This window comes from Panthera onca, chromosome B3 (assembly GCF_046562875.1).
Source record: "Panthera onca isolate mPanOnc1 chromosome B3, mPanOnc1 haplotype 2, whole genome shotgun sequence".
In the NCBI taxonomy this organism is placed as follows: domain Eukaryota; kingdom Metazoa; phylum Chordata; class Mammalia; order Carnivora; family Felidae; genus Panthera; species Panthera onca.
The window spans coordinates 32,546,807-32,561,838 of record NC_138344.1 but is presented as its reverse complement, the minus strand read 5'-3'; the positions used below and the strand labels follow the sequence as shown (position 1 = coordinate 32,561,838).

Genomic DNA, 15,032 nt, shown 5'->3' with positions numbered 1-15,032 from the left:
GAGCTTGGACTGGGGTGACAATGGGGCACAGGATGAGCCTGGGGTTACAGGACAGCTGCTTGTCAGTCAGGACACCAGGCATCTTCTCTGACCACTATGAGCAAGGTCATTCTGTCCTGCCAGTCTGGATGCCAGGTGCCCAGGGTGCCTGCTGCTGGCCCACCACTTGGCATGAGGGTCTGGGCCCAGGGTTAAGGTGGGCATGGTGGGCTTTTATCCTGGACTTGAGGCCCCAGTGACCTCACTCCTCCAGGGGCCTAGCTCTCCCTCCCCAGCTGCAGCTTCCCAAGGCATAAGAAGGAGATCCTAATGCTTGGGGTCAGTACCCAAGGAGCTGGCCCCTCTGCCAAGAGGTCTGTTTCTCTTCGTGGCCCTGCTCTTCAGGCTGAATGACCTGGAACTGCCTCTAGGATGGCCACCCTGACTCTGCAGCCCAGAACAGGGAGGTGGGATGTGTGGCTTAAAGTGGCAGAGCCATATCCTGGCTGCCGGCAGGGCTAGGCCAGGCTCAGAACACCTTTTTAGCCTGCCTCTAGTGTGGCCTAGACCCCAAGAGGGTGAGGACTGGAGCCCGGAACAGAGAAGAAAGTTCCCAGCGCGGTGCAGGAGGAGGTCTGGGGGTGTCTTGGTGCCTAGAGGCGCCCCACTTCTCTCGGAGCTCCCCGCGCGAAGAAGGAAAGTTAACTCTGGCTGAGAGGCAGGGCTGAGAGAGGAAGCATGCCTGCCACCGCTTCAGGGAACCCATAGGATCGCCTTGGCCTCCTTACCTGAAGTCGCTGTAGGGGTGGATAATCCAAAATCCGGCCGACTTCACCCTCTCCTGCTCGCGCTCCACGGCTTTCTGGCTGCCAAACATCCTCAGGGAGAATTTGTTGACCCCGGGCTGGAGCATTGCCCCGAACTGGCGCTGCATGAAGCCGGCCTGGCCCAGGCGCACCTCGGCCTCGGGAAGGATCTGGTCGCCGGCGGCCGCGCCTCCCTCCACTTTGATAGCAGTGTCCACCGAGGGCTGCTCGCAGGAGGCGGAGGCCGGCTGCGGCTGCTGCTGGGGCGGCGGCGGCGAGGCTGCGGGCTGCGCCGAGGTGCCGGGGCGCTCGGGCTCTGCCGCCAGGCCCGGGGGCGTCCTGTCCTCACCGGGGGACGCGTCGCCCTCGGCGATGAGCCGCCGCTCCTCCGCGGAGTCATGCAGGTGCCCGTGACTGCTGCCGCCCCCTGCTCCGGAGCCGCCGCCGCCGCCCCGGCTGCCCAGCGAGGCCAGGCTCCCGCGGAAGCGCCTGCAGTCGCCGTTGGTGCTGGACTTGCCCGAGCCGCGGGCCGGCCCCTCGCCGTCCGCCGCCCCGAGGGCCGCGCCCCGGGGCTCCGTGCCGCCCGCGGCCGCCGAGGGTGAGGGTGAGGGCAGCGGCCGCAGCCGGATGCTCCTGCGGCTGGGGTCCTGGCGGCCCCCAGCCCCCTCCTCCTCGGCGTCCTCTTCCTCGTCCATGATCCACGCCTTGGCCCCCACCTGCTGCGGAAGGCTGTAGAGCCGCTTGCGCATGGACGGCGGCAGCTTGTCCATGGCGCCAGGGGCCGGGGCCCGGCCGGGGCAGGGGCGCGGGTGCGGCGCCGCCGACCCGCTCCAGGTCCGCCCGCCGGTCGGTCCGCCAGCGGGGACGCGTTCTCCGCCGCCTGCTCCGGACCGCCTTAGGCGCCCATGCTCGGGGAGGCTGGGTGCCGCGGGGAGGCTCCCAGTCCCGCTCCGGGTCCCCCGGCTCGCAGCGCTGCGCCTCCTCCCGGGCCGGGCTGGGCGCGGGGACCCTGCGCTCCCTCCCTCCCTCCCTCCCGCGTTCGGGGGCGCGGCGCGCGGCCCGGCTCCAGGCGCCCCGCCCCCGCGGGGAACAATGGGCGCGGGTAGAAGCGGCGCTGCGGCCGCGGCGCTCGGAGAACCGCTCTGGAGCGCAGAGCGCACGACCCGCGCGCCTCTTGGGCGTGCGTCCCGCGGGCCGGCGGGCTATCAGTCTGTCCCGCCGCCCCGGCTTTGTGGCCAGCCACTCGCGAGCTCGCCTCGCCTCCTCTGGCCGAGCCCGGCCGGCCCGTCCCGGGGCTCCCGCCGCAGCCGAGCGGAGCCCAGCGGCCCGCCGGGCTTACATCAGCGGCCGCCTCCCCCGGAGCGCCCTCCGGCAGTGCTGGGCTCCCGCGCCCCGGAATATTCATGAAGCCGCCGCAGCTCGCGGGTTGCCATAGGAGCGGCTCCCGCAGCCGGGCCTGCCTACCTGGGCTTCTTAAAGGAGCAGCGGCGCGCGGGCCGGGGGCTCGGAGAGGGGCGGAGGGTGGGGGGCGGGACCCGCGGGCGCGCAGGGTGGACCCTTGCCTGACCTTAGGGGCTGGGGTGAAAGGTGTCCTTAATCATACACCCTCGAATACCTTTCCTTGGACAAGGCTGGGAGCGCGCCCCAAGTCTAGGATTCCAGCTTGGGTTGCGAATTTCCACCCCAAGACGGGGCGGGGGAAAGTGGAGGGGGGGCGGGGGGGGGACGGGGTTTCCTGATCTCTCCTTCTCCGAGCTCTAGGCTCTCCTTTCCCGGGCGGTTTAGCTTCTCAGCTGAGTCTCCGACCCTGCTCCCGGGAGGCGGGCGGGTCTTTTGGATGCGGAGCCCCCAGGCCTTTCCTCAAGGCGCCTGGAGAGGGGGTTTCCAGGAAATGCGCCGCCTCTGTGCTGCTCCCGGGGTTTTCCTGCGACACTGGCGAGGGGCGAACCCCCACCCCCCCTCCGCCGGTCTTTCCCCTGCGGAGGCTTGCAGCTGCCGGGCAAGGAGGGCGTGGGGAAAACTCCGGGAGACACCCGGCGCGCGGGTGAGACCCAGCCCTTCGAGGTAAGACTTCGAGGAAATGCGCCCGCAGCAGCCTCGGACCGGGGGTCCGATCCCCGTGCACACCTCTTCCGATGTGGTTCCGACGGGGGTTTCTGAGACCAGGGGGGCTGCAGCGGGGAGCCAATAGGCAGGCTCCTCTGGAGGCCTGGCACTCTGGAGCTAGCTGTGGACCTTCTCCCATCCAAATCGTGACACCCCCGTATGGACCAACGCTGAAGGAGTTCCCGCTCTACCCTACCCCCTACCCCCAAGCAACTGTACAATCGCTTCCCCTTTTGAGTCTGCTCCCCACCCCCACCCCTAGGCCAGCAAGCCATCCAGCTGTGTGTCCTCTCTCTCCCTGTACGGTCTCCGGGGCTTATGGACAAATCCCACCAGCTCAGCCAGAAATATCGCTCTTTTTCCTTCCACACCCCACGATAGCCTGACACCCCCGCCCCTCCACATCCACATAGGCAGGGCTGCCACACCCCCTCTCCTTGGCCTGGGGGCTACCAAGATGGCTCAGGGGTTACTGAGATCCTGTCAGGTCCAGCATCCCAGATTAGTTCGTGAATGAGGACGGGGCATTAGAGGGAAGGGGTTGGCCAGGGAAGGCTGGAGTTTGGGTTAATGCTGAAGTGGACCCTCAGCAAAGTCTGACTGACGGGAGAGAGGCAAAAAGGTCCCCTAGCCTTGCCATCTGTCTGAGGAATAACGTGAAGTTTTTCTTCAAAGGATTTTTTAGTCTCATTCTTAGCCCACTTGGGACCACCTCCCCCACCCCATTCAGAGCAGAAATTTTGGAAGCAAGATGGGAGGAGGCCGCCTGGCAGGTGCTTCTCTGCTCTACCCACTGGACCACAGGACCTCCCATGGGGGGAGGGAATGACTAGCAGTGATGTCATCACCGCTAGCTGGCATTTCTACTTTTGAGCAGCTCTGAGCTGACAGTTCTCTGCACAGATGCTGGGAGGCCTAATCCTTGAATGTCCTTGGGTCTCCTTGAGGAGTGTTCTTAACGGGCTGGGAGCCCCGCCTGCCCTGATGTGCCAGCCATAGGGAGAAGACCTCCGTTTAACTCACTTCTTTGGGCTTCTGGATACAACTAGGAGCTAGTCTGCCCTACCCCAGCTTCAGGAAGTCAGCCCAAACAGGATTCCCAGTGACCTGTGGTAAGGGCACCCTCCTCTAGGTACCCTTCCTGGCCACCCAAATCTTGGCCATGTCCCACCTTTTAGTCCCCATGGCCCATGATCTCCCATCCACCTGAACACTGATTACCCGGTGGAGTTTATGTCCTCTTCAGGACTGAGCTCCCTGAGGGTAGGACAGATTCAATTCATCTCAGGGACCTCAGCACCAAAATGGGGGGGGGGGGACAGAGAGCAGATCAGTAAATGTCAGCTATGGATGAACAACCCTAGAAGCCAGCTATGCCACTGAAGGGGGTCCTTGAAGTAGATGGAGGATATGACCAAGGTTTATGCTTCCTGGGTTACTCCTGCCACAGGCTGGCCAGGGGTCAGGGCCCTCAGATTCCTCTCCCTCTAGCCCCCCACCTACCCTCAGTTTGGTTAGTACCACTCATCTAGGACCATCTAGGATCACCCTCGGGTGCAGAAATGACCATTAGGTAAAGTAGGCATATGGTAATGCTGGCCTCTCCTGTCTCCTCTGTGTGAAAACCCTAATGGAGGACAGCTGTGGCATGTCGGTGGTGTGGGGGAGAGAGGAAGAAACCCAGGCTTTGATGGGCTCTAATTGTGGGAAATCTTGGACACAGCCTTGGGAAAGAGGAGAAAACTCAAGATAGGAAAGAAGTGTGTACTAAATCACGCCTCAACCGATGAGCAATTTGAGGAGGGGGACCTCGCTGAGCTTGGGGTAGCTAGGGAGGACTCCCTGGAGAAAGGACCCAGATTTGGTAAGAGACAGGTATCCAGCCCTTTACAGTTGAGTCCGTATCTGTTAAACCACATGAAATTTTTGTGGGCCAAATATGATCAGATTGTCAGGATTTCACTGGCTGTAACTAACATCCTTGCTCTCATTTGCAAGTAAGGGAACTAAAGCACTGAGACATTGCCATTGCCAAATGTCTCACAGCAAGAAATGGTGGAGCTGGACCCCCAGCCAAGGGCCCCACAGGTTGGGCTCTTCTCAGCTGCCCAGAGAACTCACGCAGCTACGGTGCCGTTCTGAGTGCGTGGTTGAAGCAGAGAGGAGGTGAAGAATGGAGCCCCTGCATTCTGTATTCTCCCCATTGCTCCTGCCAGGTCTCATGCCTTCTCATTTCCAGTGCCACCTAGAAAGCCCGGGGTCTGTTCTGATTCATCTGGTAACACAGTGGACAGGACCTGGGGACCCCAGGAAGGGGAAGGCCCTGCCTCTGGCCTGAGACAGAGACCTGTGGCTCTCAGCTTCATTGGGGAACTGAGTGTCTCTGGGAGACAGATGTGTCTCCTCTAGGGCCATAGGGGAGCCTGGGTATTCCCGGACTGCAAACCCAGAAAAAAATCTGGGTCTAAGAGAGAAGAGGCTGTGGGATGGGCTAAGAGAAGGGATGAGCTTCCTTCTCTGGAAGGGATACTGAATTCAGAAGATCAGCTGGGAGTGGGGTGGGGATGTAGCTGATTATTATAGATCAACCTCAGACCTTATTTGGCAGGAACCTGGATGGGCAGATGGGTAGAGGGGGTTGAGAAATTCTGAAAGGTTATTTGCTTGTGGGCCAAGGGCATTGTTCTTGCTTAAAGAAGTGACTCCGAGGTAGGGCCGTGGCTCCCACACCATGTTATGCCAAGGTTTTGTCCAGTCCTGCTTAAAATTTAACCGAGAGAGAGAGAGAGAGAGAGAGAGGGAAAGAAAGAGGGAGAACAATGTAGGATATTTTAGGGTAAGGTTGCCAACTGCCCTTCTTAGAAGTCTGTCTTTATTCTAACATTATATCCTTGCTGCATTTTCTGTGTTGAAATGCCCTTTTATGAAATCATAGTGCCAGGAGATGGTATTTTTTATGTCCTCGGCTAAATAAAAAGTTGGCATGGGATTCTGTGTTTGTTCCCAAAAATCATTTTTGAAATGTTATTGGTCTGTGAATTCCAAAAGTCTGGGAGCCCCCACCATAAACAATAGAGCATGAGACTGGAAAACAAATCCAGTGGAATTAAATACTCCTCTGTCATTTACTGCCTGTTTATGCCTCAATCTTCCTCATGTGTGAAATGGGTTTAATGATGTGTACATCATAAGCTATTATGAAGACCAAATGAGACATGAATGCACAGAATATGACATCTCATTTGTAGTAAGTTCTCAACAAACACGGAACGATGGAATAGTGAATAAAACCTGGGTGGCTCAGTCGGTTAGGTGTCTGACCCTTGGTTTCAGCTCAGGTCATGATCTCATGGGTTTGAGCCTCACATCAGACCATGTGCTGGCAGCAAGGAACCTGCTTGGGATTCTCTGTCTCTCTCCCCCTCTCTGTCCTTCCCCTGCTTGCATTCTCTCTCTCTCTCTCTCTCTCTCTCAAAATAAATAAGTAAACTTAAAAACAAAACAAAAAAAAAAACCTGCAATAGCCAATGGAGAGGAGACAGCCTTTAGAATCCAATTTAGGTCATATATTTGTCTTTAAAATTGCTGTTGGGACAAAAAGGATGTCTTGTTATGCAGGATGGCCTTCTTTGAATTCTTCAACCCCGGTAAGTCTTGGCCGATTCTCCAGAAGGCAGATTTTCTTCTCTCTGGATGAGCACTTGCCTAAGTGGGATCAGAGAAATTGACCCAGAGGTCACACCCTTGACCTTATGCTCAAGGCTCCCACCATTCACAGGTGCAACTTCATCTTTCTGTTTAGGGTAGATATGGTCCTCCCAGTGCACCTTCTGCTCTGCTCTGAGGCAAGTCGGCTCTGTGGGCTGGAATTGGGGGTATGTAAATTTCCTGCTGGTGGTCCTGAACTGGGGATGAGGCCCCCAAGAAGTAATATTGGAATCTGCTACATTCCCTCAGGTTTCCCATCTCAAGGCTTCCTGATGAAAAAACTGGAAGGGAGAAGGAACATGGGAGAAGCCAGATTGGATGTAGATGTATGGAGAGAACAAATTAACCACGCAGTCTTGACCAAGACTTGGTGCTCGTCCCTGAGCACAGCCACCAATGGATGGAGGCTGAGAATGGGGCGTCTGGGTGGCTCAGTTGGTGGAGTGTCCAACTCTTCATTTCAGCTCAGGTCATGCATGATCCCAGGGTTGTGGGATTGAACCCTATGCTGAATGTGGAGCCTGCTTAAGATTCTTTCTCTCTTTTCCTCTGCCCCTGTCCCCAACTCATGCTCTCTCCGTCCTTCCCTAAATAAAATAAAATAAAATAAAATAAAAAAAAAAAAAAAGATAGAGGCTGAGAAGACAAAGAGATGCCCTATTTGGGGCAGTTCTCAGTCTGGTCAAAGCAGTGAAAGACCATACCAGAAGTTTGTAATCAAGGGTCAGAGTGAGTGGTTCAGAAGCTCAGAGCAGTGGTGCTCCTGAGTGTGGTCAAGGTGGGCTTCCTGGAGGGGGTGGAAAGTGAAGTGGATTTTCTAGACAGTGGTTACTGTGTGTGTGTGTGTGTGTGTATGTGTGTGTGTGTGTGTGTTTCTGTTGGGGGAAACAGTGAATGGAGCAGCCTGGCAGGGGTGAGGCCTGCAGAATTCTCTGTGGGGTTAATAAGGCATTGCCAAAGGATAGACCTAGGGTAGCATCCACCCCACGGGACCATTACATGGTTGCTCTAAGCTGGCCCTAAAAGAAAGTCTGTTATCTCCATAGGAGGAGGGTATTGGGTCCTTTTGACCCCCTCCTCCCAACACTCTCACCCTCACAGTCTGGCTGCAAAAACTACTGGGAGCCCACATGCTCACCCTCCCCCAATGACGTTAAGGCACTACTGAAAGAAAGTCCCTACAGGCTCAGTTTCCTATTGGATTTGCCATCTGCTTTCTTCCAGCTCTGTCTTGTTTCTTTAGGAGCTGGGAGTGTGGGCTATGGCATTGTCCCCTACTCTACCCCCTGCCTCTGTGCAGGACCCCACCTGTGAGTGCCCAGAGGCTGACAGAGCCCAAAGCCCTTTCATCCCCAGGCCAGGCCTTGATCTCTCCATTCTCCCCATCCCGCACTCCCGGCTACTCCCCAGGACTCAGCCAGGACCCTGGCAGGGACATCATGCCCCTTTCCTCTCAGGAAGGCAGAAGAAAGATGTGCTGACAGCTCAGCCAGGCCTGGACTGTGTCTCTGTGTCCCACCAGGGCTCCAGGACGTCTGGGCCACCTGGACTCAGAGCCAGGCTGGAGAGTGAGGCACTTGGGGTCGGGGGAGGCTCCCGAGGTGCTGGCTGAGCTGAGCTGCCAAGAAGTTAAGTACCAGAGACTCCTCTGTCCCAAGTCTGGAATTCACCATATATCAGGGCTGAAGTGAGTTCAGACAGGAGCTCCGGAATGGTTCCAAGCCTGCGCTGGAGGAGTTAGGGAGGGAAAGGAAGAGACAGGATGGCCTGGGAAGGGGGAAGAGGCAGAAGAGGCTTGGCAAACAGGACAAGGTGGAGGACTGGGGGAGAGTGAGGAACACTGGGCGGGGGGGAGGGGTAGGTTTCCACCCCCTCCTCAGGGAAACCTGAGGTGGCCCTTACTAATGCTGGGCTCCTCCCTTCTGCCAAGCCTTGTTCATGCTGTCCTGCCCTCTGTCCTCTCCCCTCACTCCTCTACATATTCTTCCCCCAATTTCACATAGTTCCTGTTTTCGTTCAACCGTTCACCCCTTTATTTACTGAGCCGACTATGGAGTACCTACTGTATAATGCTGAAGATCCAGCCCCTAATCTCCAGCCACCGCAGGCTGTGACAAGAATAAGACAGAGACAGAACCTCTTGTAAAGAAGCCAGGGACAAGGGTCATGTGATGTGGACAAGTGGCTGGAGCGCCCGGAAGGAGGAGGAAGAACGTGGAGGAGGGGAGCAGGGGGAAATGGTCTTGCTTGAATTGGCTTTTGCAGAAGGCATGTGTGATTTGTTAAAGTGGAAGCAGAGAGGTGGCCTATGTCGGGCAAAGGGCACGGTGTGAACAAAAGAGGGGCAAACGGGAGCCCGTGCACTGGGGTGGCTGAGCAGTCTGGGGGACGGCAGCCCTGGTGGTCGGGGTGGCGGAGCACGAACACCCAAAGGTAGGCTGGCTCTGGAGGCAATGGGGAGTGACTAGACCTGACTTAAGACAGGCCAGGACTTTGGGGACAACCATCAGGTGGTGCCCTGGGAGCCCAGCCCTGTACTCAGGTCTTCAGTGAGTGAACAAGAAAAGAATAAGATACAACCCCTGCTCTTGGAAGCTCACAGTAGAGTCAAAGAGATTAAAGTAATGGCACAAAACCATTCAGTCATCCTGCCAGAGTCAAGGACCTGGCCCCCAGATGCCTGTGGGCGCATACAGGGAGCCACAGCCAGGGTTGGCAGCTGGTTTGAGAGCTCTGCTCTCCAGCTCCCTGCAAAGCATGTCTTTTGTACGGGCCCCACAGCCCAGCCTCCCTCCCACGAGCCCTGCGCATCAGGATAACCTGCTATTACATGAGCCTTTCGCTGGACGCCTTCCAGAGAGAGACAGCTCCGCTGTGTAACGAGAGCCGTGCCCCACAGGCCACCCTGCAGGGTCCAGAGCAGAGGCAGTGTCAGGGAGAGGGTGATAGAGGCTGTGATAGGGGCTGTGATAGACACTGTGACAGAGTGTATGGAAGGGGCTGTGGCAGACACTATGATAGGGTCTGTGATAGAGGCTTGTGACAGGGGTCTATGACAAGGCTGAGACAAAACCTATGACAGAGGCTGTGCCAGAGGCTGTGATAGAGGCTGTGATGGAGCTGTGATAGGCTGTGTTAGAGGTTGTGACAGGGACTGTGACAGGGGCTGTGACAGGGGCTGTGACAGGGGCTATGACAGAGTCTGTGATAGAGGTTGTGATGGGACTGTGACAGGCTGTGATAGAGGCTGTGATAGGGACTGTGACAGGCTGAGACAGGGGCTGGGACAGAGGCTACTACAGGGGCTGGGGCAAAACTGAGACAGAATCTATGATAGAGGCTCTGATGGGGGTTAGGACAGAGCCTGTGACAGGGGCTGTGACAGAGTCTGTGACAGAGGCCATGACAGGAACTGTGACAGGGGCTATGACAGGGGCTGTGATAGGGGCTGTGACAGGGTCTGTGACAAGACTGAGACAGAATCTGTGATAGAGGCTGCGACAAAGGCTGTGATGGACTGTGACAGGAGCTGTGACAGGAGCTGTGACAGGAGCTGTGACAGAGTCTGTGATAGAGGCTGTGATAGGGCCGTGACAGACTGTGATAGAGGCTGTGACAGGCTGATACAGGGGCTGGGACAAAACTGAGACAGAATCTATGATAGAGGCTCTGACAGGGGCTAGGACAGAGTCTGTGACAGGGGTTGTGACAGAGTCTGTGACAGAGGCCATGACAGAAGCTGTGACAGGGGCTATGACAGGGGCTGTGATAGGAGCTGTGGCTGTGACAGGAGCTGTGATGGGGGCTATGACAGAGACTCTAACAGGAGCTATGACAGAGGCTGTGATAGAGGCTGTAACAGGGGCTGTGACAGGTATTGTGACAGGGGCTGAGGCTGTGACAGGAGCTGTAATAGGGGCTATGACAGAGACTCTAACAGGAGCTATGACAGAGGCCATGACAGAGGCTGTAACAGGGGCTGTGACAGGGGCTGTGACAGGTATTGTGACAAAGGCTGTGGCAGGTACTATGACAGATGCTGCCACAGTGCTGTGACAAAGGCTGAGACAGGGACGGTGAGAGAGCCCGGGACAGAAATGTGACTAAGTCTGGAACCACAATCAGAGTTGGGACAACAGCTCCCGGAGCCCAGGCCTACACTCCCACGGTTGACAGAGCAGTTGGCGGTGACAGCAGCAACACAGCAAACACATGGGCCCAGCCAGGCCCAGGCACTTGTGGAACTGCCAACAGGCTGAAGCTGCCACAGGAGAGCGAAAGGGGGTGAGTGAGGCCGGTTCCTAGCCCCCTGCTGTGGGTTCCTGTGTGTCCATGGGTAAGTTTCCGGGCCTCCGTTTCCTTGGTAATGCCGGCCTTGGGGAGAGGTCAGGTCGCAGAATTAGACCGGAGCAAATGTGGACCGACCGAGGGTCCCTGTGAGACTCCAAGCTTTTTCAAGGGGTCTCAGGGTCTCCCCAGCCGCTGCCAAGAACAGCCTGCTGGCCGAATAAGAAACGCACCCTCCACCTATACAGACAACCATTCCCCCCATGTGTGGGTGCTAGTGTGACGCATAAAACACCTATTTGTTTTAAAGTATAACTGAATTCATAGTCGTGAAAACTGACATTTATGGAGAGCTAGCTCTGTGCCAGGCACCTTGCCAAGTGCTTAGCATGGATTAGCTCATGTAATCCCTGCTAGAGTCCTGGTCAGGTAAGTGGTATTATCTCCATTTTACAGATGATTAAATCGAGGCTAGTGAGGTTGACTAACTTACCCAAGCTCCCACCGGCAGAGGAAGAGCCAGGATTTGCTGGCAGTTACGTCTGATACAGTGTCTTAATCTCACCCACCATTGGCTGCTTTTCTCAATCACAACTGCTATCACGTGAGATGTATTTTGAAGCTTCAAAGCCAGAGGGTTTTTTCAGCGAAAAAGAGGTCCTTGTACTCGAATGGGCTGGGACCTACTGTGTACAGGCTCCAGCAGCCCTGCTGAAATCACACGGGTGCCCTGACTTGTGCTTCCTCCAATTCCTGGTCTTTAATGCACCCGGGGCCACCTGGTGATCCCACTGTATTTTCCTATCTGCCTGTCCTCATGCTGTTCCCATCGGTTACCATTCTCCCAATCTTTGCACCTCTTCCTACAGAGTCCTGCCCATCAGCATTGAAGCCTGATCAGATGCCTTTGATCCAAAAAGGTCCTCTTTGAATCCTATTGCCTCTTTCCCTCCTTCCCATCACATCTAATCTTCTTGAAAGGGAGGGAAGCCCTCGCCTTTGTCTCTCAACTGCCACTCATTCCTTAGCGCGCAGCCATCAGGCTTTGCTACCCTGTGTCTTCAGCAAGGTCAAGTCCACCTTTCGTTCCCTTCCTTACCTCCCTCTTCTTGAAACACCCTCTTCCCTTGACTTCAGGAGCACATACTCTCCCGATGTCCTCTCCATCTCTGGCAGTCCTCAGTTTCCCGTGTGGGAGGAGGAGGGCTTTCTCAGCTGACTCCGCATCTCTTGGCTTCATTCCTGACTCTGTTGCCCGTGCTTTCTTTTCTTTTGTGATCTCTCTCCTGGGACACTGTCACCCAGTTGGGCTCAGTTCTCATCCATGCCCTCAGCCCAGACCTCTCCCATGGGCTCCAGATCTGGTTGTTTAATGGCCTCTTGGGTATCTCACAAGCACCTCACATTCCACACGCTCTTCTTCAAAGACCCCTCTTTCTTCCCACTCAGTGAATGACCACCATCCTTCCAGTGGCTAAAGCCAGAAACACGGGCATCGTTCCTGACTCCTTCCACCACCAGTCCCACCACCGGCCCCCATATCCAATCAACTCCAACGTCCTGCTATTTCTCCTTCATAAATATCTCTCAAGTACGTCTACTCCTTACCGTGTCCGCTGACACAACTCCAGATTACTTCTTGCCTAGGCCATGACAGCAGCCTCCTAATGGAACTCCCTACCTCCAGCCTTGCCTTATTATAACCCATTATCCATGATGCATCCAGAGTGATTTTCCAAAATGTAACTCTGGCATATCTGCTTAAGACTCTATAATGATTTCCACTGGGCTGGGATAAAGGCCATTTTTAATGGCCTGGCCACCATGATTTCCTCAGCCTTCCATCTCAACAGTGCCCTCCTTCCCCTGGCACTCTGCACTCATGCACTTTCCTAGACTTTCTGCTTGTGGTGGTAGCGACACTCTCGTTAATGACTGCAGTGGCGATCATGGAGATGTTAGTTGTTGATGATTAAGGTGGAGTAGCAAGTTGAAAACACTGCCTACCACATTGTAACGGCAGTCGTTGGAGGCAGAAACCGTCCCACAAGGTTGGTAACATATGCCCATCGCAGGACCATCTGCAATGGGGGTTGTTTGGGGACTCTCTAGTCAGGGCACAGCTGTCTTCCCATGGTGACTCTTGGCTGTCAGCCTGAACCTATGTCCAGTATTCATCTCTTTTCAGCCTTGAGTTGATCCCAGCAAGTTGGTGCAGTAGTGGCGAGGGTGATGATCGTAGAGGGACCAGGTGATAAGTGTGAAGATGCCACTGCCGTCAGCCCTTAGTGAGGACACAGGCAAGGTTAGCCACGAGGCCATAGAAGATCAGCTCCAGCCAGTTGGTGCCCCAAGCTCTGTCTTTGCTGGTGACTCTCTCGGTGACCAGCTGAGGTGGTGCTTTGACTTTCTCGGAAGCTTAGGTCTATAGCCCCGACCAACCACCCAGTTTCCGTGTATGCCCAAGACCGGTAGCCTGACCTCCATCACGGGGCACTGGCTTGCCAGGCGGGGCCTCTGACACCCCTGATATAGACAACATTCTTCCCCAGATTCAGCATTTATTTGCATGTATAAATATGCATGGGGGCTATTTTCCTGAACTTGGGAAAGGGATTGGGGGCTAAGAAGACAGGAGATGAGCAGTCTGGAGGATGATAAAAAGGTATCTGGCCCTGTGGCAGTCTGAGAAATGGTACCCAAAGATAATCGAGTCCTAATCCCTGGAACCCTTGAATGTTACCTGATATGACAAGACACTCCGAAGATGTGATTAAGGATCTTGAAAATGGGGAGATGACTTTGGATTAGCTGGGGAGGCCCTAAAGGCAATCATTAGTGTCCTTGTAGGAGGGAAGCAGAGGGAGATTTGACACAGAACAAGAAAGCAATGTAACCATTGAAGCATGATGCCATGCTGCTGGCTTTGAAGATGGATGAAGGGGCCATGAGCCAAGGAACACAAAGAAGGCAGCTCTAGAAGCTGGGAAAGGCGAGGGAAAGATTCTCCCTGAGAGCCTCTGGAGAGAGTACAGCCAGGCCTGCCAGCACTGTTATTTCAGCTCGAGACAGACTTCGGACTCCTGGCCTCCAGAGCTGTAAAAGAATAAGGGGTGCTCTTGTAAGCCAATGGTTTGTGGTCATTAGTTACAGCAGCGGTAGGAAACTAAACAGTCCCATTCTGTCCTCCTTCTCCGTCCCCTCTGTCTTCCCCTTGCGCTGGGTTAATCCCCTTGGTGTTAGCAGGGAGGTCAGACACTGAGCAGTAGAGAAAGCTGTTCTCCTCACTTCTCCTCAGGGCCCAGCACCCTCTGGTTCCAGGAAATGGAGGCTTTGGGAACATTGGAAAGGGGACACTGCCTCACAGCAGTAGTCACACATGGGTCACTGTTGGAGTGGCTTTGCTGGCAGCAGGCACTGAACCAGGAGAGGAGAATTCCAGAGAAGCCATATGGGGATTGTAGCTGACGGGGTGATGCTTCATCATATGTGGGCTCCCTTTTTGGAACTCCCAGAAATACTTGTGGCAGAGGAGGAAGAGGGCAGAGGTCTTGTAGGTGCCAGAAGAGAAACAGCAGGAACTTTGGGTGATGGATGTTAATGGAACTTTATTTATAGCCCCAAACTGGGAGGGTCTGATAACATTTGTGTTACATTGTTCTTCTAGCCCACTAGTCTCTCCCTGACTTTACGCCAGGTGGCTGATTAAGCAAGTAATGATTCCCAAACTCTTTTCATGCCCTTTCCCCATTTCCATTCAGCTTTTTATCTTTTTTTCTTATGGAGTTGAAGGAGTACTTTCTATATTGGGAAGAGTTTTTCCTTTTCTATCGTTTATTGCTACAAATACTACCCACCCCCCCCCCCCCCCCCCGCCCAATTGTTATTTGACTTTTGTTACGGGGCATTTGCCATGTCAGAAATTTTCATATTTTATATAGTGAAGCATATCAACCTTTCTTTTTAAAAATTTTTAATGTTTATTTATTTTTGAAAGAGAGAGAGAGAGAGAGAGAGAGAGTGTGTGTGTGTGTGTGTGTGTGTGAGTGGGGGAGGGGCAGAGAGAGAGGGAGACACAATCTGAAGTAGGATCCAGGCTCTGAGCTCTCAGAGCCTGATGTGGGGCTCGAACCCACAGACTGCAAG

At 55.2% G+C, this 15,032-nt stretch overlaps 2 protein-coding genes across 2 annotated transcripts in view; one reads left to right on the top strand and one right to left on the bottom strand.

Moving 5' to 3' along the window:
* Positions 1–2,152, bottom strand: part of HCN4 (hyperpolarization activated cyclic nucleotide gated potassium channel 4) — a 45,655-nt gene extending 43,503 nt beyond the window's left edge. Inside the window, exon 1 of the mRNA XM_060618103.3 lies at positions 768–2,152. Within this exon, the coding sequence (XP_060474086.3) occupies positions 768–1,555 (788 nt within the window). The 5' untranslated portion in view covers positions 1,556–2,152. The remainder of the gene's footprint in view (positions 1–767) is intronic.
* Positions 2,153–9,806: 7,654 nt separating this feature from the next.
* The window catches only part of REC114 (REC114 meiotic recombination protein), a 173,312-nt gene continuing 168,086 nt past the window's right edge, over positions 9,807–15,032 (top strand). Inside the window, exon 1 of the mRNA XM_060618113.3 lies at positions 9,807–10,883. The gene's annotated coding sequence lies outside the window, so the exon portion shown is untranslated. The remainder of the gene's footprint in view (positions 10,884–15,032) is intronic.